At 31.3% G+C, this 26,816-nt stretch overlaps 2 protein-coding genes across 2 annotated transcripts; both read left to right on the top strand.

The window, feature by feature from the left end:
• Positions 1–5,218: 5,218 nt before the first annotated feature.
• Positions 5,219–15,443, top strand: LOC102584936 (transmembrane 9 superfamily member 1-like). Its single transcript, XM_006367304.2, has 12 exons — positions 5,219–5,539; positions 10,328–10,517; positions 10,607–10,711; positions 10,859–10,876; positions 10,966–11,060; positions 11,150–11,302; positions 11,774–11,908; positions 11,988–12,154; positions 12,760–12,854; positions 12,953–13,326; positions 14,611–14,884; positions 15,013–15,443. Exons 1-12 carry the CDS (start codon positions 5,465–5,467, stop codon positions 15,078–15,080), a joined length of 1,749 nt encoding a protein of 582 aa, XP_006367366.1. The 5' UTR covers positions 5,219–5,464; the 3' UTR covers positions 15,081–15,443.
• A 2,315-nt stretch (positions 15,444–17,758) lies between these two features.
• Positions 17,759–20,454, top strand: LOC102584616 (uncharacterized). Its single transcript, XM_006367303.2, has 2 exons — positions 17,759–18,758; positions 19,886–20,454. The coding sequence occupies exons 1-2, from the start codon at positions 17,853–17,855 to the stop codon at positions 20,186–20,188; spliced, it is 1,209 nt and encodes a 402-aa protein (XP_006367365.1). The 5' UTR covers positions 17,759–17,852; the 3' UTR covers positions 20,189–20,454.
• The last annotated feature ends 6,362 nt before the right edge of the window (positions 20,455–26,816 follow it).

Here is a 26,816-nt window from a genome sequence, read left to right as displayed (position 1 = left end):
ATTTATCTCCAACAAAAAATAATCCCAAAATTCACAAGTTCCAGAATGAATGAGATTATATTCTATCTGATTATTGTAATCAAAATGGACACAATAAGGAACTTGGACCCCTTTACTTTATTGAATCTGCCCTTCCCTTTGCACTTCTAACAACAAAAAAGAAGAATCTTCAAGTACACAAAACTGAATTCCCGAAAAGATACCACATTCCTATAAGAACTCCCCAAATTAAGCTAGGTGTACCTGTAGTATAATCGTTTCTCTGAGGAGTTAATATTGGTTTTTGGGTATGAAGCTTTGTCAACTTCCCTTCTCAAGTAAATGAAAATGTTCACACCTGCAATTAATAAATTGAAAAAGAAACACTAAATTTCAATAACCAAGAACAAAGGGAAAACAAATTTTGAAATAAAAATCCATAAATCTGCAACTATATAAAATAAAATTGCATATATGTGTGAGGACAACATAAATCTTTACATCAATTATAAAATTGGGGGAGAGAATTAGACATAATAATAACGACGTCAAACCTATATTTTAGTGGTAAAATTTAAAAGTTCAAAAAGAACTGGAAGAAATTTGTTGCAAAATTGAAAGAAGAACATACCTGGAATTCGTTGTTGTTGGAGTTGGAGCAAGAGAATGGAAGAACTGATGCTTGTATTGAAAATCTTGCGTCTACTTTGTGCTAATGAGGAAGGTGAGTGTTCTAGAATGATGGAGAGTGTGTAGACAAATAGAAAAGACTAAGCAACAGATGGATTCGCCATTGAAGAGCTGAGAAGTAGAACGAAGAGTTGAGAGAATAGAGCGACTTTAGCAAGGAGGAGAGAAATTAGGGTTAGAAAATTGTGAGATATAGTAAGAAACTTCTAGACAAAGTGAAAGGAAAATGAGAGATGTCTTTATTGATGTACAATTAGTACTACCTTTAGTACAATGCAAAGATGCAGTGTTGGTCCTTTTGTAAATGTACAATTAGTACTGCCTTTAGTACAATCACAAGATGCAGTGTTGGTCCTTTTTAAGTCCCATTTCTACATAAGGGTAATATTATTTTATTACTCTTATTTAGAAACGGAAGTTGAGGTACGAACACTGCATTATGAATTGTACCAAAAGTTATAAAAGTTGTATATTAAAGATGTGACAAATAATAAGAATTCTATTATCTTATTGGCTAAATGATAACTGACTATAGCTAAAGTTCATACATGTCCTTTTTTGGATTAAAATTTGCATGTGCAATTGTATACGTGTCATATTATGATGCTCACCTCAAACTCTAGATTTTCTTGACGTTCAATTGTTTCCATTTCATCAGTTTAACAACTTACCATTTTCTAATTCCTTGTGTTTTCCGTGTTCTTGAAATACTCTTACCACTAATATCCTCTTATTTTTACTCCCTTCGTCCATTTTTTATTTGTTATGCACTTTTCAAAAGTCAATTTGATTATTTTTAAAGTTAAATTAGATTACATTAATTTAATATTTTAAACAATAAATTTAGACATTCAAAAACTATACGAAAAATACTATATATTGCATTTTTTTTGCATTTCAATATAATGAAAAAATATATCGTAAAAGGTTAATCAAAATTTTTATAGTTTGACTCAAAAAAAGAATACTATAACAATTAAAAATGGACGCAGATAGTAATAGTTATTGCCATTTGGGCATTGGAAAGATGAAGCATATTAGTCTAATTTGTGTCATGTGATAATAGTTGGAATTTTGAAATTTCAAACTTCTGTTGAATTTGAATATATAACTTTAAATTTTTTGAAATAAAATTTATCTATTTAAAAATTATATTAAATTATAATATAAACAACTTAAAATATTTAAAATACATAAAATGCTAACAATAGAAAATTGATTAACTAAAATTATTCTTTAAAAAACAAAAAAAAAAAAACACTCTCAAAATTTCAAGAATCCCACCTAAATTGGGATTTGGGAACAGAGGGAATATCATGTATGGAGTACTATATTTGTCTAAAAATTATTTTTCATTCTTCAGAATTTGTACTATATTCGTCTAATATTTATTTTTCACTATTTTATTACCTCTTGAGAATGTGTTCCTCTACTTTTAACAACGTCTTATTTTGCTTGTATGTAAATCATACTATTTCTCATTTATATGCCAAAACAATCATTTTTTAGTAAAGCAACAGCTGCAAAAAAATGCAGTAACTAAATCTTTGTGTTTTTTTGCACATATATATTGTAAAGGAAAAAAACTATGATATACATATGTAGAGAACACAAGTGGATTATAGTTATTCAATCAATATCCATATTTACTGCTCCATCCATTTTGAATTTGTTGGTTAGTTTATTTTATTCGACCTTTACACGTACTATATTTAAGATAATAAAATTAAAGTGTATTTAGTACATTTTACATATCTTTAGTTTAGTAGCACAAAATTTTAAGGAAAAACTATATAAATATATAACTTGAGATATCATAATCTCTAAATTTTCCTATCATTTAAAAAAAAATTACGTACAAAAATCCTCTCTCGGATACATCCCTCCCACTATGAATCATGTTCATCGTTATGTATTCGACAATAGAGGAATGTATCCGACGCAACAACAGAGTAGAGACCAATGTATCCAACAACAGAGGAATGTATCCGACGTAACAAAATCAATAGAGACCAATACATCCGACAACAAATGAATATATCCGACGCAATAACAGAGTAGAAACCAATGTATTCGACAGTAGAGGAATATATTCGAGTTCTGACACAACAAAATCTTAAGTAATGTATCATTTACAATGTATCGGACAACTAAGAAATGTATTTGAGGATAATGAAAAATTCAATTTTTTTATAATTAGAAAAACTTTCGGAATAAGATGTAATTAGCCTACAAATGTATGAAATTTCTCTATCCTATACAAATTTTTAAATACATTTGACATTACACCTAACATGTTGGGCCCCCATCTAGTATATATATATATATATATTATTATTATTATTATTTCAAAATTGAAGTACAATAAAATAAACATTTTCTAGTACAATTGTTGATTTTAAAGTTAAGATACATTTGCTAACGTAATAACTTTTCGTGTTTTATGATATTATAATGAGGAAATACATAAAATTCCCCTTAAACTTGTCACCAAAATTTACTTTAGCACTATAACTCACGTGCATTTAAATATCCCTTAAACTACTTGTAAGTGAATTAAACAACACCTTAGTGGCTGATGTGACAAAAAAAGTTCTAGGCGCGTAAATAGCAAGAATTTTTTTAAAAAAGAAGTGGATCCCACTTTGACTTCGTTCAACGACCTGTTTCATCTCCTTTTTCTCTCAAATTGTTTCAACTCTCTCTCTCTAATTCCTCAATGTCACGACCTTCGGAAAACATTGTTGATGGCAATTATGGGTCGACAAATTCAATGCTGCTCAATCATGAGGGACCCCATTTGTTCCTCGTTCATACTACTCTGCAAGATACCATGTGTCGTGAAACCACCAAATCTTGCCAAAAAATTTCACCACACGAGCGACCTGGACAAAACGTCGATCATGCCCTTTTTCTTGGCTTTCTTTCATTTTTCGTATTTTTTTTAATTTTTTTTTATGTGTTCTCATTTTTCCGGCAACCACCGTAAAAGGTTTGAAAACATTTAGATTTGTCAATTTTGAGCCTAAAATAACAACAGTGACTCCGATAATTGTCGTTGAAGCATTAGCAACACCAGCTACAATGATGATAATATATGTATCGCTCTGTTTTTCTGTTTTACACACAATATTCGTCAAATTATTAGAAATCCTGTTGTCAGTGTTAGTTTTCTACCCTAGGAAACTTTAATTTTATTATTGTAATGGAGAGGATGGAACATGGAAGAAGATGAGTGATAAGTGAAATGAGAACAAAAAATAATATGGAAGAAGAAAAAAATGAAAACTAAATACAAAAAATGACATGGAAAAAAAAGAAATAAAACCAAAAAAATTTCAGCATCTGACGTTATGTCAATGTGTCATTGAGGTGGCGCTGATGTGGCACGCGTGTATATCACCTCCCAACCGTGAAATTGGTATTGTATATATAAGGTGATATTTAATTCACTTGAAAGTTTTTTAAGGGGTATTTAAACGTCTGTAAAATTACAGTGCAAAAGTAAGTTTCGTGGACAAGTTTAAGGGAGATTTTATATATTCATCTATTATAATTGATGTATCTTAACTTTATCAGCTTAATTGATAAAAACTAAATCAAGAAGAAAAATAGATTACTTCTCACCTTTTTCTTAGTTAAAGAGATTTTTGTTTTAAAAAAATAGTTTCTTAAAAATGGTATTTCTTATTATAAAAGAATACATTTAAAAATAAAAAATAAAAAATAATAATATATATATATATATATATTTATTAAGAGGAGAATATTTTTAACCCAATATATTAATAATAAAGATATTCTTGAATCAAATTATACAATATAAACATTTTTGGATTAAATATTAATAAAAAAACCTTTTTATTCAATTTCTAGTATAAGGACACTTTTGTCCTATTCTGGTTTTTAATTTATTAATTACTGTAATTACATGTTTTTCAATCACTCTTCACAATTTATAGAACTTTTATTATTTTTTGAGAAAAGGGGGCAAAATCTATTCCTCAACTTGAAAATTTAGAGCGAATACCCTTGTTGAAAAATGGTGCAGGCATATATTCGCCGTCTAACAAATAATGTATTTTTTTTACTAATATATCTATATATATAAAATTCAATGTAATAATTTAAAATTAAATTCTTAATTCCAAAAATACCACGTGACTTTATAAAATTACCTTGCTCATTTTCTTTCTTACCCCTATATAAACCTGATCTAAATAAGAAGAACTCAATCTTTCTCTTGTTAGGTTATAAAGTACTATCGATTGGGTCGGAAAAATGAATTAGATTTTTCTTTAGTTGGATTCCGTCTCAAGAGTTAAAGTAAATGAGTGATATATATCTATATAATACAAATTTTCTAAAATTAAAAAAATCAGTTTTAAGATTTTCTTAATTTAGCTTGTTAACAAAAAGAACAAATATACGTCCTTTGTAAACAATAATTATATATACAATATTTATTAAAGGGTATATATACTATTTTATTTTGTATGAGGTTATATTTGATCTATAATAAAGTTTGAGGGTTAACTATTGGCCTTTTACCTTAATTTTTTTTGTGTAGAAAAGTGTGTAACAGTTTCCTTGAAACGACAATAACTCAGAGTTGGTGCTTTGTCGAGTCTTAGAGCTCTCAAATTGCTCGTCTGAAACTTGAGATCTAAAGAAGACAAAGAGAAGAGTGAAAGAGAAGAGGAGCTCACAAAATCTGATACGCTGAAAGAGAAGTACAACAAACCCATACATACGTTTTCAAGAATCCATTTTTCATTTTCAGATCCGTTTAGCAATGCTCTCCACTGCTCGATCTCTCGTCATTTTCGTCATCTTCTCTCTATTCCTTGCATACCCATCTCATGCAAAGGTAAATTAATCTTGGTTTTTTTATTGAATAATGAATTGATCCACTTTTACTTTTTAAAATGGTTCTCCATTCTTGGATCTTAAATTGCTTCTACTATGTCTTTTATGTAATTCCATTTTCTGTATTGTGTGATTTATAATCCTTCTCTTTTTCCTGTTTATGTGTGAATCCGAGCTTTGTGGAAAAAAAAAATAGAGAGTTTGTATGATGATGCTTTTGATGCACTGAAATTGTAGTTGGGTAGTGATTTTTGAAGGTTACAAAGGATGTTTTATGGTCAGTTTATTAAGATTTTATGTGTTTAGGTGCAAAGTGTGTATTGATTTTGAGCTTTCTAAGCTTGCATTTGGATATTAGGTATGAGGTCATGATTTTAAATCGTGTTTGGACTTGCGATTTGAGATCATGGCTTGAATTCATGATTTCAAATCCCAAATTCTCCAAAACTTCAATTCATATCGCCATGTCCAAACGGGCCCAAAAAGAAAAGTTTGAGCCTTTATATTATAATAATGTTCTGATGCTGAAAGTCTAGCTGGATAGTGATTTGAATCATACAAATCATTTTCTTTTTTCTGTTAATGTGGTTACATGCATACTATAAAAAAGGCTGTCAGGTGTGCTGGTTGAGCAGCAGAATTAAACTCATCTGCTTGTGGGAGGCCAGGGATTCCAATCTATACATTCGGTAGGCCACCTAAGTCTTTTATAGAGAATTCTGCCTTGATACATGCAATAATATAACCAATTAAGGTTGAAGAGGAACCAAAAATAGGGATATTATCAACATTAATTGTGAGAACCAAAATACCAGTAGCAATCCTGAATATAATCACGCTATATCAGAAATGGATCTCTAAAAGCCAATGTCAAGTAGGTAGGATTGGAGAGATTTGAGAACTATTCTGAATAGAGGTTTAGTAATGATGTGGACTGTCCATCATATTATGGGTAATATCCAGTGATAAGAATTGGAAAATCTTATCACCGTCTCCAAAATTTGGAACTTGTGGCAAAGTTTTGAGATAGAGGAGTTAAAGTTACTAATTGGTTCCACCAAAGGATTCTTTGGCATTTGAAAGTTGTGACTGTCCAAGAGGCAAGGCTGTAACTTTTATGCGATCCATTCTGGCGGGATATTGATAAATTAGGAATGGCAAGAAACAGGTGGTTTGGAGGAAGTGATGTGGATGAGATATTTGAGCTAGAACGTGGATTAGGCAAGGAAGCATGTCATGAAATCTGATGCTTTGTATGACCTATATGTGTGCAAGATAGTGTCAAACGAGTTTGAGATAAAGTGGGGGTTGTGTGATTAAAATATGGAAGGACAAGAAATTTTGTCTCAATCTATATAACCTGAGTTTTTCTTTCAAATTTTAGGTTTTATGGATTCCATGCATCTGTAGTTCCCTTTTTCTTCCTTAATTTTCGTTGAGATGGAATTTTGCACAAATGAAGAATAACCTCTTATCCCTTATTTCTTTTTGGTGGTACCCATGAGGTTCCTTTATGTGTAGAATGATTAGGTGCACATCTTTTTTGTAGGCTTTTTGATTTTTGGTATACTTCTTATAAACAAGAGTTCCATTCCCACACTTTTAATAAAATTATTACTTTATAAAAAGGAGAGACTAAGATTGCTTGATCTGTTCTTGCAGACGACCATTACAACTGACCCCGTTTAAATTGAAGTGTGACAAGGAACATCTGAATTCCAGGTAACTTGGCGAATATAAATCGTGAAAACTGTGTACTTTTTGGTTTAGATGGTATCATTTTGCTAATTATTGAGTTCCTTTTCAGACTTGGACCACCTGATTTTCTTCCTCAGACTCCTAATTGCCCTGAGGAGACATTGAACAAAGAATATGTCCAATCCGGTTACCGGGAGACTGTTGAAGGTCTTGAGGTATTCCTTCTGTGCTGTTCATTTTTTTTTACTTGCATGACTATTACTTTTTCTGCTTGTTTCTGAATGCTCATCTTTGTTTAAGCTAACTGCTCTAAAACAACATTAAGGTGCTTCACCATGACAATTTACAAGTTGTCCTCTTTTTCTTCTTCCTGTTCCCCAAATAAATACATATCTGCATTATGGAGAATTTAATTAGTTAACACTTAGGTTTTTCATGGTCCACTAGTAAAAGAATACATGAAGTGATTCCATCATGTATTTTTTGGTGTATTTGGAAGGAAAGGAATCTCAGATGTTTTGATGGTATTCTCAACTCCAATTAGCAATTTGAAATCCTTTTGCCTTATTAGTCTCTTCCAATGGAGCAACTTATCCTCTGTAAATGATATATTACCCCTCTTCAATTTCATTAGCTCCCTCAATATGGCTTAGCGACCATCCTTTTGCTAGTGGTTAACTCCCTGATTAAATAGGTGTTTTTGTTCTCAGGAGTTAACCATATTTTTGTGTATGTAATTTGCATCTTTTTGATGCCTTTCTAATACAACATCTTACTTCATCAAAAAAAATATGGAAAGACAAGAACCACAAATTGAAATTAGAGACTTAGAAAAGACCGATTTTGATTCATGCATAAATTAGAACAAATGATATAGATCAAATACCCTAATTCTAACAATTAAACAGAATCTTGTCTATAGGAAAAACCTTCAAGTGGAAGAAATACTAGGGTTCTATTTAGTATTACGAATACACTAAAGTCACTGCAATAGGAGAGATGTGTTGGTTCCTGATTAAAAAATAATAAGAAAAAAAGAAACTAAAGAAGTCTCTGATAGGGTTCATATTGGCCCAAACTTCCACTAAAATGCTGAGGTTGCTGAGGATTGATAATGGGTTGGTTCCTGATTATTGTAATGTTTTAGTTTTATTTGGACATCAAGTGTTACTGCCAGATTGCTTGCCGATTGATGATGTGTTGGTTCCTGATTATACTTTTATTGCTTTTCGTTCATGTGTTTACTATTGTATTCCGGTTTCTACAAATCTTCCAGTGGCTTTCTACTCGTGTACATGAAGGGACACAAGATCGTTTCAAAACATAATCTCTTATGTGGAATATCATTCCAAGCGAAACCACTTGTCAGTGAATCTATTGAAAGCAACTTGTTGATTATATGGTTATCAAAATAAAAAAATGTTGAATATCATTTAGTAGGGATACACTGGGAGCCTGGTCTCTCAATTTAGTTCGTACTTTTGTCTTTGCTGAGTTAATCAACCCTGATCTTGGAGTAAACCCTAATGAGATGGTTCTTCCTAAAGCAATATGGATAACCAGATTATACAAAATATAACATAAGTATTTCGTCACAAAATCTCACATGCCAAAAGTGCTTGGACATTTTTGTTTCAGCAAGTGCTGGTTAGACAAATTGCTATCCTATTGGCAACAAAATTGGCGCATTTAGTCCTGACTGCTTGTTAAGGTGCCTTGTTTCACCATGCACTCTGCTTCTAGTTCATTTTATTCTTCTAGGCCACCTGCAACCCCCCTAATCAGGAAACCTCATTTGTTTTTATTAAGATTAAGACAACTGAATTTGAATACACATTTGAATATTATGATGTACATTAAGATTTATAAGACTGAATTTGAATAGTCATTTGAATATTAGGGTGTTGTATTAAGATTTGAATACCAAATAATTTAGACGGTTTGTTTTCTTGACACTGAATTTATAAAACTTGTTTCATTTAAAAGTTAATAAATATAAAATTCAAATAAAATACTTAATTTAGTACTATATCAATAGAAGTAACTTTTTTAAAAATTATATGGCAGTTGGTGGTGGTGATGGCTAGTGGTTATGGGTGCTGATTGAAAATTGTATCGGTGATGGTGTTGTTGTAGCTAGTTAGCTGATAACTGTGATTGCCAGTGGTTGTTGATTGTGGTAGTTGGTGGTGGTAGCAAAAAATTGAGGTGGACGATAGTGATAGCTAATGGTGGTGGTAAATGATTTTAGTGGTTGACGATATATAGTGGTGATTGTTGGTGGTGATGACCATAAACGGTGGCTAATGGTTGTAATAGCTGATTGTGATGATTGATGGTGGCAGTGGTTGCATAGTTATTATGTTTATTAATAAATAAATTATGCACATTTTAGATGTTGAAAAACAAATAGTATTAATTTTTTGGTGTTCAGATCTAGAGACATCTTAATCACATAGATGAATATGTTTATTCAGATTCAAACGTCTTAATTTTTAAAGAAAACAAATGAGGCCATCTTAATCATTCAAACTCATTAAGTGGTTGTAAAATTAAAAATAGAGTGTATTAGTAATGCTTGCATTAGCAACGCATGTATTAGTTATGCTTGCATTAGTTATACATAGATTATTTTGATGCATAAAAAAATAGTATGCATTACATAAAAAATTAATTTACAAAGATACCCTCCACTATTATGGTAGAAAAGATGTAAAAAAGATTTTGAGGGGCATATTGGGTCTTTAATCATGCTAATGCATGCATTAAAACCATTGCATTGCTAATACTTAGAAATCCATGGTATTAGCAATACTCACCTTAATACACTATAGAGTGTAATAGTTATACATAGGTTGGAAAAGAGTACCAAACAAGGTACTAGTAATACACAAGGCAAATGCATGCATTATTTTTCCTAATACACTCTACCAAACAACCCCTGAATGATTAAGATATCTTCTAAGAGCCGATAGGGTCTTTTTTAGTGTTTCTATACACATGTAGGAAGATCTTGTTTCACAAAAATATCTGGTTAGTTTCGGTTTCAGTTTGTCTGATGGTGTTGATGTCTTTTTGCTATATGCTGCAGTATCAAGCGGATGAACCTGTTACTCTTTGGGTAAATAAGGTTGGACCCTATAATAATCCACAAGAGACATACAACTATTACAGCCTTCCGTTCTGTCATCCTGGTGATGGTGGTCACAAGTGGGGTGGCCTTGGCGAGGTTCTTGGTGGGAATGAACTTATTGATAGCCGAATTGATATAAAGTTCAAAAGTATGTCTTTTTTTAAAAGAAAACTAAAAATGAATTTGTTATTTCTCAAAGCCCATCTTTTTTCACCATGTTCCATTTTATTTCAACAGGAGATGTGGAGAAAAGCACAATCTGTGAACTTGTATTGGATGCAGCAAAAGTGGCACAATTTAAGGATGCTATCGAAAGTTCATATTGGTTTGAATTTTTCATGGGTATATTTCATATTAACACATCCTTCTATGGTTTTTTATGTTCTTTTACACAAGGCTACTAGATGCAACCTGCTAATTTACTGACCTTTTACTGTATCTGTGATCTTCTTTTTTGTGGTTCTGAATACATATGGCTTCCTGCATCAGACGATTTGCCATTATGGGGTATGCACTTAGCTAGTTTTTGTCTTCTGATTCTGATAATTAAGTACTGTTTAGCATTACTGAAATTCTCTATGGTTATGGAAGTTCAGGTTTCGTGGGCGAAGTGCTTCCTGATAGAAACCGAGATACCAAGCATGTGCTCTACACACACAAGAATTTTCTTATTCAATATAATAAAGACCAGGTAATGCATTATTATTCTTCACTCTTGTGATCATCTATCAGCCTTCTGCTACTTAACTTTCGTAATTGTGTTACTTTTAACTTCGACAGATCATTCATGTCAACCTAACTCAAGAGACCCCAAAACCACTGGAGGAAGGAAGACTCTTAGGCATGACATACTCTGTAAAATGGGTTCCGACAAATATTACCTATGAACGGCGGTTTGATGTATACTTGGATTACCCCTTTTTTGAACATCAGGTACATGCCAATCACTATTGACGATCCTCACTGTGCATTTGTGTTACTTTTATTGAAAGAATCAACTGAAGAATGAAATGGTGATTGCAGTCTTAGTCCACTTGACTCTATCCTCTATCAGCTATGACCACTTCAATTTATATGACTTTAGTTTTTGGAACTTTCTCAAATGGAACTAATTTGATTATTAAAAAAATGTGTCCAGTGGACAATTCCGTACTCGTTTCTACAAGTTAACTGTTCATATTTTCTTTACTGATGATTAGAGACAATACCTTATTGCCCCCAAAAAAGTTTAGAATTTAACAGCTAGGATAACGTCCTTTTGGGCTTACTTGTCACATATGTTTCGAAACTTCATGTTCTTCTGGTGAAACAAATGAGTGAAAGAGAAAGCTGCATATAAAAACAAGTAACTACGAGTTGCTCTTTCTGTTGCCAGCCTCTGTTAACATCTTATTCTTTATGCAGATCCACTGGTTCTCTGTGTTCAATTCGTTCATGATGGTTATTTTCCTCACTGGCTTAGTGTCTATGATTTTGATGCGCACTCTTCGTAATGATTATGCTAAATATGCTCGTGAAGATGATGATCTGGAGAGTCTGGTAATATTTTTTTCTTCTCATGAATCATGTATTCGTCAGTTACATATTTTATATGGTTTATAAATAAACAATTGTACAGGAGAGGGATGTGAATGAAGAGTCTGGTTGGAAACTTGTCCATGGTGATGTTTTCCGACCTCCACAAAATTTGGCCCTTCTTTCAGCTGTTGTTGGCACTGGTGCTCAGCTTACAACACTTGTTCTCCTTGTGATCGTATTTGCTATTATTGGAATGTTGTACATAGGGTATGTGTCCTTCTAATTATATGTACTAAATCTGCAGATTGTGGTTCTATGCACTGTTTATTTCCCGTTCATTTACCAGTTGGATTTTCTGCTCCCACTTTAACCTACTAATCTTTATCCTCTTGTCTGAACTTTTCTATATATATCTTTGTCTAATCAATACCGTGTCTGTCATTTTCTATTTGAGTTTCTGCACATGGATTTGGATATTTCCTAGTGAATCAAATTGGTTCGTGTCTAATATTTTGACTATTTAATCCATACTTGGCATTTATAGCGCTTCTCATGTAGATATAACATTTTTTTCTATTTTGGGTAATGATGTAGTCATACAACTAGCCCAAGTTTAAACAAGTCAAATCTGTTCTAACTAAAGAAATATAGTGTTGATTAATTTTTTCACCTAACTAAGTTTTTGATATTAGTTACATTTTCTGATACTATTACCTGTATAGTATGAAAATCACATTAATATCATAAAGCTGTCCCCAGTCAAACCATATCACACACGGTGGGTTATATATATTTTTTGATAAGATACTGAGGGATATATTTACCCCCTATTTCTTAATATTGAACTTACTGCTGTACTTTATATTGCTCAGGAGAGGAGCTATTACTACAACCTTTATTGTATGTTATGCTCTTACATCGTTCATTGCCGGATATGTGAGTGGTGGCCTGTACTCTCGTAATGGTGGTATGTGATCCTTCTGTGGTTGACGTCCTTCAGTTGTTTCTATTGATTCCCTCTAATCATCAAGTGATTAAAGTTATTTCTTTTGTGAATCTTGTCAGGTAAAAAGTGGATAAAGTCAATGATACTAACGGCATCACTTTTCCCCTTTATGTGCTTTGGCATTGGGTTCATTCTAAATACGATTGCTATATTTTATGGATCTTTAGCTGCTATTCCCTTTGGCACAATGGTGGTGGTTTTGGTTATTTGGGCTTTTATTTCATTCCCTCTGGCACTTCTTGGTACTGTTGTAGGAAGAAACTGGAGTGGTACGCCAAACAATCCTTGCCGTGTTAAGACCATACCCCGCCCTATCCCTGAGAAGAAATGGTACCTCACACCATCTGTAATTTCTCTAATGGGAGGTCTTCTTCCCTTTGGGAGCATTTTCATTGAGATGTATTTTGTCTTCACTTCCTTCTGGAACTACAAGGTAATTATTCTCTCCCTTTTTTTTCGCTTAATGGAAATAGCATTTTAAAAAGATATTTTTCCTTGCACCATTTCACTTGACAATCTTTTCAGCATCGTTCTATATGAATATTTGCTTTACTGGTCAGTTTTCCACTATCTGAGCATTGAATTAGTTGAATACAAAGGATTTTTATTGCCTAAGAACTGTTTTTGTGTGAACTAAATAGATTATATACTTCACTGTGATTTTTATGTGCCATGTATATATAGTTTCTAAGAACTATTTGACTACCAAAAAGCTGTAAGGCTAATTTCGCTTCATCTTGATCAATCTGGAGGATTTCATCCTTATTAGAATCTTTCAGCATCATCATTTACTTATTTCATTTTGTTCAGAGAAGTATAAGCACCTGTCTTTAATTTGCTTGCTATCAGTGAGTTGAAAGTGAAGCTGCTTTGGTTCCAACACGAGTTTCTAACATGCAGAATATGCGTATGTGACATTGTTCAGAATGCAAGAGGACACAACATGGAAACACATAACTAACATTGATAGACACAAAAGTCTATTTAACATCACAATTAGTTTTCTAGTTTGACGCTTTTGTCAGATCTTGATATTCATCTGGAAAAGTTTCGAAATACCGGATTGACCTTATGTGCTAAAGAGAAATTGGACTTCTTTTAGATGTACAAGTTTGAGGAGTGAGAGCAAGCTTATGACCTACGAATAAAATGTGAGATAATTTTCTATTGGTCAAAAATAAAAAAAGGTAACCTAGATGTCAACATTGTTTTGGGCATGACAGCATGTCACGGGACTGTCCGATGTGTTCCTATTAGACGCTACTTCTGATATGGATATTGAACCGTTCTAATTGCCCATGCTTAAGTTTGAAACCATATTTTGTCTTGTGAGCTAACTTTATAATGACGTATAGTGCAATAGAGACAAACTTGTATAATTGTCAATGCCATTTGCCAATAGATTCTTGTGATCGTTTTCTAGTAGCTTGAGATTCTGAAATGTTTGCCTGCTTACGTTTTTTGGTATAGTTCCTTCCTTTCTTTCTCTATAAATTATTGAACACATTATTTAAACACATAAAGGACAACTTGCAATGACTTCTTCAAAGTAGGAATCACGACATTGTCTAGCAACAATCTCACAGCATTTAATATGCACACTGGAGATTCTGTAGTGTTCACCTATTGCTTTTCTTATATGTTGCTGCAAAGTTTTTCCCGAAAACAATGTATTTTACATTTGTACTTTGGCTGACCTTTATTTTGTTGTTGGCAGGTCTACTATGTCTATGGTTTTATGCTTCTTGTATTTATTATTCTCATCATTGTCACCGTTTGTGTGACAATTGTGGGCACGTATTTCTTGTTGAATGCCGAGAACTACCATTGGCGGTGGACTTCATTCTTTTCTGCTGCCTCAACAGCTCTTTATGTTTATCTTTACGCCATATATTACTATCACGTAAAGACTAAGATGTCCGGTTTCTTCCAGACCAGCTTTTACTTTGGCTACACTATGATGTTCTGCCTTGGCCTTGGCATCCTCTGTGGTAAGCTATATAAGTCAAATACAGGATTTGGCGAGTGCCTTTATTTTCCTTCCCCTCAAAACGCCATCCCTATCGTGGACTTAAGATCTGACTTAACTTATTCTTTCTTGATTTCTTTGGAACTCCAGGTGCTGTAGGATATCTTGGCTCTAATTTGTTTGTTAGGAGGATTTACAGAAATATCAAGTGTGATTAAGTGCTTAAACGAAGCATATGAAACGATGCACCACAGTTTTGCATGATCCGTTTCTACCTGTCACTTGTGGATTTCCAGATAATACCACAGCAATCGGATCACCTAATGTGAATGAAGATTATTATTTTTAGAAGAGATGGAAGGAAGAAAATTAGTTATTTCCAATTTTCTGGTTTAGAATGGGTGGAAATGTTTAGTAAAGTTGTATGGGAGAAAACAGTGGAATATTGTGCAACTTTTGTAGTGCATACATATATTACTTATACATTTGTTTTTGTTACTTCAAAGGCCATAATCTGCATTGTATTTTGGAATATGTTGAGAATCATTTTTTTTATCAAGTGACATTACTTTAGAAATGTTTATTCCTTCCACGTTTTCGTGTTGTGAAATTCAGTGTTGTTTGTACAAATGGTTGTGTTGATACTTTGCTATTTCAGATTGAACATTAGATCATAGCTATGCGAATTTGCTCACATTGTCAATCTAAGCTCGGTGTTAGAAACTAGTCAATTTATGATGAATCCAATAACAAAATATTCACCCCGGGCAACTGGAGTCTTGTTTGAAAAGATTGCCACTCTCTCTCCAGAATACATGTATTTCTATCATTTAATCGCGATTAAAAGGATACTTTAATTTCTTCTTCTTAGGTGCAAGTTTGTTCATGTATGATTCACTAAGGAAATTGATAACAAAGAATACTTGGAACAACAATAACATACCTAATGTGATTTTACAAATGGGAGGTTGTACACAAATTTTAAATAGAACCTACTACAAATAAAATCTTTATTATTTTCATTGTGATTTAAAAGATGGAGAACTACTTGTGATTCTTTTTTGAGGAAAACTAAACCAAAAAATGGGGGAAAAAAATCTCTGCACTTCTTCCTGATGCTTAGACTCTGGAGCGAGTTACGGTGATATCAGGTTTCTTTATCAAAAAATTACATTATATATAGATTAAATTTTATTTTATATTAATATATATAATATTTTGGACACCAACGCAATAATAAAGCAGTACACAAAACTTACATGACGCCCAAGTTCAAATTTGCGCGTTTGAAGTGAGCAAGCATGCAGAAGTATGTAGAACATGGTAGATCGAATCCCCATATATTTTTAAATTTTTTTTTTACTTCAATTTCACTTAACTACCATCATTTTCTTTAATAGAATCATCTCAGGTGAACTTTCGCATATAGCCACTCAAAAATAACTTAATTACGTCTAGCTATTGTTTGCTAATTACGATTTGTAGCTACATGTTATAGGAAAGAGAATGACGAGCGAGATTGGAAGAGGGAGGAGAGAAGCGATCGAGAGAGGACAGAGGATGAAGAGAGGTGAATTGCATATGTATATCGGTTAGGTAATTGTATATATGTAACTAGTATATATATGTATTTGTATATCAGGCGAGCGAGATTGGGAGAGGGAGGAGAGAGACGAGCGAGAGAGGACAATAATTTGTATAATTTGCATCTCGTTTGTATAATTCAGAGGTGCGTTTGTATAATTCGCGTGTTTTTGTATAATTGAATAATATAAAGTTTGAAATTATACAAATATTATAAAACTCGAAATAGCGAATTGATACAAACATAAACATATGAACTTTAAGCCGTTATACAAATTATATTTATATAAATTATATAATACAAAATTCAAAAACTACACGTTTATATAAACTTTAAAAAGCTATACAAAAAAGATTGAATGTATATAGTGATAAAACTAAAAAACCAAAGGAAATCATCGTCATTTACAAATACAAATCAAACGAAGAATTGTTAGTTGTGAATTATACAAATATGATGAATTGTACAAACGTGACTAATTATACAAACTCAAAGTCAGCCCACGTAATTAATGGTTAATATTAATCGCAAGTGATAATTATAACAAATTATAGCTATGATGACTAATTAAGTAGTATAAATTTGCTTATTTAAAATTAGTTTTAGATATGATTACACAACTTCGACAACTTTAAAGACGTTTTGTATCCCCTAATGACATATTTGTTTTATGATTCGTTAAATCTGATCGCTTATCAGTTTTGCTTGTTGAATTTTATAAATAAACAAATATTTTATACGTTAATGTAAATATGGTCATTCTAATTATTATTTTTAAAAGTTATTACTATTCTAATAAATTAGTTTAAATAATAATTTACTTCAGTCACAAACAACTTTCAAAATACTTATCTAATACTCCCCGAATCAAAAAGAATGAACTCCTTTTCTTTTTAATCTATTTTTTAAAAAATGATCTCTTTTTTTTTGGTAAAATTTTAAGTTCAACTTTCACGTGACATGTTTAAGACCACAAGATTAAAAGACAATTTTATACATTTGACATAACTTTAATTTAGAACCACAAGATTTAATTTTTATTTTTATTTTCTTAAATTTTATGTCAAGTTAAACTAGATCATTCTTTGTAAAACGGAGGAATTAATGACAACTCCAAAATACTTAGTTAAAAAGCTAAATTGGGCAGATAAATGTGTTAGAGCCTCATCTGATATACTTTTACTTTTTAGAGGTGAATTTAGAAACAGACACGTAGATTCGAAAACCGCATGCGACCCAACACGTATACATTTTTCATCCAGCTTAACACCCTGACGTGTGAAACATTCAAACTTGCCTTAAAAAAATCAACCAATTCCTCCTATTTCATCTCACTATCTTCCATTCCTTATACAACAAAACACTTGTTTTTTTTTTGTCTTTCCTTGCACATAAATAATAAAGGATGATGAATGTTTTGGCTATTTCTCTTGTATTATCCACACTGGTTACAGCTGGATTTCTCACTCCCAATAAAAAAGAAGATGTTGTTTTAGTTGTTGAATTTGATCAAAATGAAGGTACCAAAGTTTTAATCTCCCCACAACAAGCTCAAATTCCAAATCAGAATTCAAAATCAAGTTATGTTTCTGATTTGAAAGATAAATTATATGAAAAAGCAGAGGAAGCAACCTCTGTTCTTCCAAATATAGGTCAAGGGATTTCCAGTCCTTATGTGAATCAACATCAACAAAATAGTGCTAAAGATGTTGTTTGTGATGCATTTGGTAAGTGTAAAGAGAAAATTACTACTGTTTTTGGTAAAACCAAAGATAAGGTTGAAGAAGGTGTTACCGAAGCTTCAGAGAAAGTTAAAGAAAAAGCGAAGGATGTAGTTGATAAAACGAAGAGTAAAAAGGATGAAGTGGAACAAAAGGTGGAGCAAGTAAAAGGAGAAATATCTGAGAAAGCAGAAGAAGGGAAAAAGGATTTGAAAGATATTATCGTGCGAGGACGTGATGTATTTACTTATATATTCTCCTTAGGGAATTTGCGTCATGTGATGCGTTTGATGCATTTGTTGGGGTTTGCTGTGGCTTATGGGATGTGCATTTGGGTTACATTTGTTTCGAGTTATGTGTTGGCTAGAGCATTGCCAAGGCAGCAATTTGCAGTTGTTCAAAGTAAGATTTACCCTGTTTACTTTAAAGCAATGGCTTATTGCGTTGGCCCGGCGTTCATCGGTCATTTTTTAAGCCAAAAACGTTGGTTTTACGCTAACTTGGGTGAAGCGGTTCAAGGTTTTAATCTTCTAGCTTCAATCTCCATGCTTTTGGTTAATTTGCTATACTTGGAGCCTCGCGCAACGAAGGTAATCCATTTCATTGGCACTTTCTCTTATTCATCTCTTTTAAGTTTTTGCTTTGATTAGTATCTTTTGAACTAGACTTAATAGTACTTGGGTCGGTGAATGTATGCCACAAGTGTTTAGCATACCTAATTATTTAAGCAGCAAGCTGAGGCTACGTTGGAACCGACCTTTTAAATACTAAGTAGAACACAAGATATTACTCCATTTTCCCATTGAATAATTTTGAATTTAAATTGGATTACATAATTTGCAATGTGTCATAAAAAAAAACTCACTCCGTCCCAATTTTCACATGAGTGAGTTAGTTACCTTGACATCATGTTTAAGAAAGAAATATTGCCTTTTGAAATATTTGGTCTAAAATAAGTCATTTGCATTGAGCGTAACATTGGTACTCTAAAGTTGATTGTCGCTCCATATAAAAATGTGTTATTTTTTTTGGGGTCGGCAAAGAAAAAAACGAAGTTGTATAGATGGGGACAAAATACATTTTAAGAAGTCACTTAAATTTTAGCATTCTGCCTCTGTCCCAACATACCGAAGTTTCTACTTTTTTGAGATTTAAATTATGTGACCATTTTTTTCGTGATATTGATAGTTGCAACTTATATTATTTTGGTATAGTTTTTAAATATTTTGTTTAAAAACAAAATATTTAATGGATTTAATTCAATGTAGCTTTAAAGAGTTTTTTTTGTATCTTGTTAAGTGTGCACCCAAAATTTGAAATGGGGAATAGCTAGAGATTGTATCTCGATAAAATGAGAAGTATGACACAAAATTTGGAAAGAGGGAGTAGTTTGAATCTCAAGTAACACACAAAATTTGCAATGGGAGAGTCACATGAGTTGGGAGGGAGGGAGTTTGGGACCGTTAAAAGAATGATTTGAAAAGGCATAAGAATCCATCTCAATCTTGTTCCTTCCAAATCGGCTGTATCCAAGAATATTGATATTATTTAAAAAAACTACAAGTAGCATATATATATATATATATAGATTTTGTTTCATTGAAATTACTATCAGCAAATTTGTGCGTTCTAATGCTAGTAACTTTTAACTATTGAATCCTGTTGTTGGGTTTTTAGTTCATTTTAATGATGTGGTATGGGAAATTCCAATGCACAGGTTATGTTTGAGAGATTGAAGTTGGAGAAGGAAGAAGGTAGAGGTAGACACATATTCAACGTCGAACCAAGCAGTACTAGAGGAGTGGAGTCGGTATTGGATCCAACAAAGACGACAACAACTAAACCAGCAGAAAAATCTCCAGAGCAGTCCGCAGCAGAGGTAGTGAAGCCCCAAGTGGTGAAATTGAGCCAGAAGCTTAAGAAGTTAAACTCGTATTCATCTTTTCTTAATGTGCTCACACTTATGGCTCTTACACACCATCTTGTTCACCTTACTCAGCTACTCAATGCCGCCACCTGAATCCGGTGATCGATCACCTACCTACTCTATACTCTGTTATCTTTTGTTATTTTGGTTGAGGTGATTGCCACTCTGTAGATCCATCAGCTAAGCTAGACCTCTTCTAATCTCGTCCTCTCAACTTTTGTCTAACTGTACTCCTATTTGGCTTCCCTCTATTTCGTCAAGTATACTAAGCTAGTTTTGATCATAGATTTTCATATATTTTCCCCAAATGTTATTTGGGGGGAAATTTCATCATGTTTGGTCACTATATTTGGAAATATAGTTCATATTTTAAGAAATATGATTTGTACTCATAAGTTTTAAAAGTTATTAAAATCAATCATAAATTGCTATTACATAGCAAATGACTTCATAAGCTGTAAAAATTATCGAAATTAATTATAAGTTTTTATTACATAAAACATGACTTTGTTAGCATAGGCTGATCGTTCTTCATTTTTTTCAACAATCATATGGTAATTTTCATATTTATTGAATATTTCATCGCTATTTTGATATTCACATAAAAAATTATGTATAAAATGCAAATAATTACTATAGAGGGTGTTTTTATAAAAGATAAAAATTTGGTGTAAAATTTGAATTATTAAAAGTTTTCAAATAATGAGATTTGGTTCAAATATTAATTTCTTTTTAGTATTTCAAATTTTATGGACATACACTATTTGTCAAATTTTCCTTAAATTTTACTTGGAAATCTGTGATCGAAATTTAGCTCAAATAATATTTGTTAAAATTATTTGGAAATCTATGACCAAACACTAGCTAAGTACACTTCTAAATGAGAGATATATGCCATATTTAACTTTTAAAGGCTAATATTATATTACATCAATAACTATTATAATCATAGTTAAGTCAATAACTTTTTTAGAAAATTATTCTCCAAAATTTGATAAGAACAAAAAATTCCCCCACAAATTTGATAATCATTATATCTTATACTTTTATATTTAAATATCAAAAAGTGGAATATGAATTTAACATTTTTATTGAGTGTGATAAATAATAATCTTCGAAAATATTTTGGCTTTAAATATATTTTCAAAATTCACAAAAAAACGAAGAAGACAAAAAAAATTATTTTTTAAGACATCTATATTTCTTTTTTTTTTCCTTCTTCAAACACAACAGCCACACTTTCTCCTAAACTTTTAGAATTTTGATATTTCACATTTGCAAACTTGATAACATCTCGACTTTTATTATTTTTTTTTTTCTATCCCATCTTTTACTTTATAATTTTTGTCAACACTGATAATTTTTCACCTTCCTTTTTCTTTCTCAACATAATATATTGAGAATAAAGTTTATAGGCATAAAAAATTATTTAGTCGGTTTTCATCTTAAATATAGTATAGTTTAATATTTGAATAAAGAAAATAATGATATTAATGGATATTAAAATTTACGTGGAATATCTTGTTCTTACTAAATTTGGAGAATAGTTTATCGAAATTTATTGACTTAACTATAATTATATACTTATTAATCAAGGGCGGACTTACCCTTGGCCGAGGGGTGTCAAGCGATACGCCTTTGCCGGAAAAATACATTGTATCAATTTTTTGTTTAAAAAATATATATATAAGTATTGACACTACTTGAACACAAGTGGAAGGTTTTGTCTAGTGGTTAAGATGTTGCAAAAATTCCTTAGGGTTTGTGTGTTCAAGCCCTATTTGCCTCATAATTATTTTTTTATTTTCTTACTACAACCATTGACACCAATTCTGCGTCCGCCACTGTTATTAATATGATATAATTCTTGACCTTCGAAAATTGAATAGGACACATATCTCTCATTTAGAAGTGTAATAGAGGAGAGGCCATAAACACTTATTTTGAGAAAAAAAATATTTTTGTTGAAAAATTAAGTGTTTGACAAATCAGTAAAAGTGCTTTTAAATGGAAGCAAAAACTGTTTTTGAAGCTACTTTTTTTTATAAAAAAAGCAGATTATTTTTCAAGACTAAAATATCCTTTTCATATATACATCTACGAATATATATTTTTTTTATTAATTAATTATCATATTTTATAAGTTTGGTTAATTTCATTTAAGAATTTTATTTTTTATTATTATATAATAAATCTTATAATTTATTTTATCGTTTATACATTATATATTATATATTATTTTACATATTATTTTCAACAATATTTTTACAAGATTAAAAAAAAGAAAAAAAGAATAAAAGATTTCAGCCTCCCAAAAAAGATAAATATTGCTTGAAAATTTAAACACGTAAATTTTAATTTATAAAAAATTAATTAATTATTTTATCATTCTAAATAGATTCTCTCTATAAAATAATTTAAATATTAGAAGTACATTAATACTTGTCTTTTTTCGTAGTTTGACTCATAAAAGTATTTTTTTTTTAAACAGTCAAACACAATTTGCTTATGAAAAGCAATTTTCAAATGAATTAGCCAAACACAATTGTTTTTTCTAAAGCACTTTTCTAAAGAGTCACTTTAAAAAGTGCTTCTAAAAATAAACTATTTTTACCAAAAATTCCAAACAGACTCTGGCTACACGGGCAATTCTCGTGCTCATACTTAATAAGTAAAAACTCTTATAAAAAGTCAAATAAATATTATTTTAAAATGTGATATCAACTTAACTTCAATCAATTGATCTTGCTATTTTCTTTCTTATTTTAAGGGTGAAATTATAACACTGTGATATTAGATCCTCTGCATAACTTTAAAGAATCAAAACCTTTCAAAGATGATTTATAAAATATCAAAAAATGTTGAAATATGTAAATATAAGGTAATTAAGCTTAGTTATTGTCCCACAATTGTAGAAGTCTAATATTTTTAATTTTATGAATTCATCTTCTCTAAATAAAGCGAAAGACGTCAAATTTGCTATACGTTCTATTGTTATTCTCGTTCTCAGATTATAGACAAATTTAGTTGGTTTATAAGAAAAATGTCATACTGGCTTCAAAAATCAAATGCAAAGAAAAAAGTGCTATGTTAATATACATTAAGTAAAAAAATGTTTGTTTAATTCACCGAAAAGTTTCTATGTAAGCTTTTGATCGTGAGTCTCTCATGTGGACCGATCCAATTTTATTCAATTCAACCCAAAATTATTTTCTGAAAGAAAAAGATAAGTACAAATTAAAAAGGGGTGGGAACAGTTCCATAATAACTAGTCCAACGTAAATATATTATGTTAGTTTTTTCACGCCTCTCAAAAGAGGTAGAGTCTAACACCCCATAACTAGAAAGAACTCGAAAGATGTTAAAAATTGGAAATAGTCATTTTTGGAAAGTATATAAAAAACTGGAAAACTGTGAAGTATGCTAAGTTGAGTTTTGATCAACTTCAAACAACCATAACTCCTAGATCAGGATGAGTTAGGTGTGCTTCCAGATATCTTGGAATAATCTTTCCAACGCCGCCAAGTTTTCACAATTCTTAGTTCGTATGAGTGAGATATGCCCTTTGGAAGATGGGCCATTCAAATAAGGAAATGTCCAATCCGGAATTTGAAAAGGTGTTTTGATCTTTTTCATACCCTATTATTTTAATTCGTTTTTAGTGAATTAATTAAGGGTCATTGGAAATTTACGCTAGGGTTCTAGAGAGAAGAACGCAAGGGAGAAGAGAAAAGAAAATTAAGATTTGTCGTCTTCGTAAGGAATTGATTGCGGATTTCATCAAGGATTTGATCCTACAAGGTATGTGAGGCTTTCATAACGTTGGGTTTGTTCACCCACGTGCCAAACATGTTATTTCAATGTGAATTCGTCCTAAAAGAGTTTGAAAGTTTGATGTTCTTGATATGTATTCTTGAATTTGATGTCGTTCTTGAATTGGGCGGAGATTGAGAAGTTTCTAAGATCATTACGTCGAATTATAGAGTTGTTTGGAGTTAGGTTCTTAGGTACATTTGCTGGGTATCTGAATCTAAAAATACTTGGCAAAATACCATTTCAACTTTCACATATTAAAGGAGTACAAAAATTATATGATGATCACTTTGGATGTACACAATACTAGTACTATCCCTACTATACTTATAAAACACCATTCCAATTTTCATTTGTTAAATTTTCTATGTTCCTGCAAATAGAAAAAGTACATTTCAAAAAAGAAAATTTTGTCATACTAGTAACCCATATCATAGTAACCCATAACATTGTTGAAGTAGAACTGAAACCTGAAACAATATCAATATCACAACAAAGTTGAAGAGGAAGATTGTCTTCTCTTTCTAGTCCATTTTTGTTCAAATGAAGCACTTTGTAGTTATTACCTCCATTATTTACATCACCTCAATCATACAATATTGTAAAGTTAAAAAATACATGATTGAGTTGTTCAACCTTCAATTCATCAAAATATCTTTCCACTACTTCCACTAATTCATCAACATTTGAATGAGCCTTTTGGTACTAAAAAGATTGGATTGCTCTAAAAAATTCAAGGTCCAACACATTTAAATCAGGGTTGTTAGGTGATTGAAAACATAGTCTAATGTCGAATCCATCTTGTTGGGAAGCTTCAATAAATTCTAAATCATTAACACCAATATGCGGTCTTGCGTTATCTTGTTGTAAAAAGATAAGAATATTTGAATTTGAAGCTGTCCATTTTGATCTAATGGCAGGGGAGAACTTTCTCAATCAAACAAGGTCTAGTGATATCTTTAGTCACTGATAGAATGAGTTTTGTTTCGAGAGTTCCTGTTGTTCGATTTTTGTTGTTCCGCTTAGCTTGTTCCTTAACTACAAATGGAAAACTACCTATTTTTCCAGAAAATATCTCCATTACATTTTCATCAAATCGAGGATGTGCAACAGCAGCCATAAACATAACTTTTGAAATAAAATTTTTGCTTTTACAAGAGCGATATGGATCAAGCTCATGTTCTTCAGGAAGTAGGTAGTACCTTTCACTCCTTTTAGACAAAAATATCATTTCTCGTCGATGTGAACATAATTAAACATATTCATAAATCTGGAATTTATGTGAATTGTACTCTGATCAAGCATTGAAAGACAAAATTGAACACGTACCTTTTTATTTTGTTCGGTCAATTGAGGCTTAATAGAATTAGTATGTGTTTGAATAGTGCCATATTTTATACGTCGAAAGATAGTTGATTTTGCCATGTTCATCACAAAAGCCAGAGATCGAATATTTGTTCGACGACAAAATGGAGTTTCTTTGACTTGATTAATGTCTACTTCCATCTATTTTCTTCCAACTCTGCATATAAGTTTCGAAGACACATTCAACGGTGTACCATTATCAATCAATGATTAAATTGCTTTCGAATGCATAAAATAGTTCTTGATTTGTTGAACAAAATGACAGCTTGCTTTAAACATCCATGTTTAAGTTTTTCTTCCTTGCTTTCTTTCAAAAGCCCCTTTGCAATAGATTGACGTTCTTCAAATTTTAATCGCTTGTTTCTAGTAGTTGGATCTACCAGAAAGACTACAATACTCATTTTTAGAGTATAAACAGAAAAAAAATTAAAAAAAAGAGATGAAAAACAATTCAATATTGCAGGAGAAATTATCAAAGGTGACAGGAGAAAAAAATGACATGAAAATATAGAAAACATCTCTCTTATTAACACTTGCTAAAAAATTCAAACAAAATTATGCATTTGCGCCACAAAATTTAGTGTAAATTTGGAGATACAAATCTAAAAATAATTGAAATCAAGAAGAGAAAAAATTAATAAAAAGAACATGTTTTGCAGATGGAACAATTTTCTTCTTAAGAGAGAGATAGTGTCTTTTAGACTACTTAGAAAGAGAAAATGAGTGATTTAGGGAAGATAAATTTGAAAAGTAAATGTATTTTATCTTTTTAGACTTTACATTTCACCAATACATTTATGAGGAGAGAGAAAAGAGAGTCTACCTTTTTGAAAAAAAATGGAATCTGTATGTTTTCTTTTTAAATTTTAATAGGATTATATTTTGAAGGGTAATTTGGTAAATATTTTAAAGTCTTCCTTTTATTTTTTAAACTCCGTGCCCGATCAAATATTGTCATATTAAATGGGACAGAGGGAGTATTATTTTGTAGATGTATTAATTAATCAATAAATTAATAAATATTAAGTTAAAGAATATTTTTGAAATTTAATGAATATACCTTATTTTTTCCGCTTAAAAACAACATAGACGTACTTTCCCATGAGAAGAAATTTATGAACAAAAATAGTGGAATGTTGAAAAGGAAGAAGAATGGAAGAATAGACAACAATGAAAGATCAAAAGATTGGAAGAAAGACAGTGAATAGAGTATTGGAATGAATGTAAATAAATGTTTTTTCATTAGCAGTGTTTTTGATTTGAAAGGAAAAAATTATTGGGCAGTGTAATTTCTTGAAACCATCTAGTGGTTTAAGACTTTGCTTAGTGATTTAACTCTAGAGGACATTTTGAGTGCAAAAAAATGAATTTCAGCCCTCTTTAATTACGAAAATAACCTCAAAAAGTAGAGTCATGCCAAATATATTTATTATTTTATTAAAAGGATTTTTTTTTTGTTGATGCAATATTGTAAGTCATCATGTGTTTTAATGTTTGTCACTTTTAAGAAAAAGATAGAATATAGTGATGTGACATTCACTTT

The sequence above is a fragment of the Solanum tuberosum genome, unplaced genomic scaffold (genome assembly GCF_000226075.1).
Source record: "Solanum tuberosum cultivar DM 1-3 516 R44 unplaced genomic scaffold, SolTub_3.0 scf00751, whole genome shotgun sequence".
Classification (NCBI taxonomy): Eukaryota; Viridiplantae; Streptophyta; class Magnoliopsida; order Solanales; family Solanaceae; genus Solanum; species Solanum tuberosum.
The sequence above is the reverse complement of the archived record's forward strand: the minus strand, read 5'-3'. Positions and strand labels throughout refer to the sequence as shown.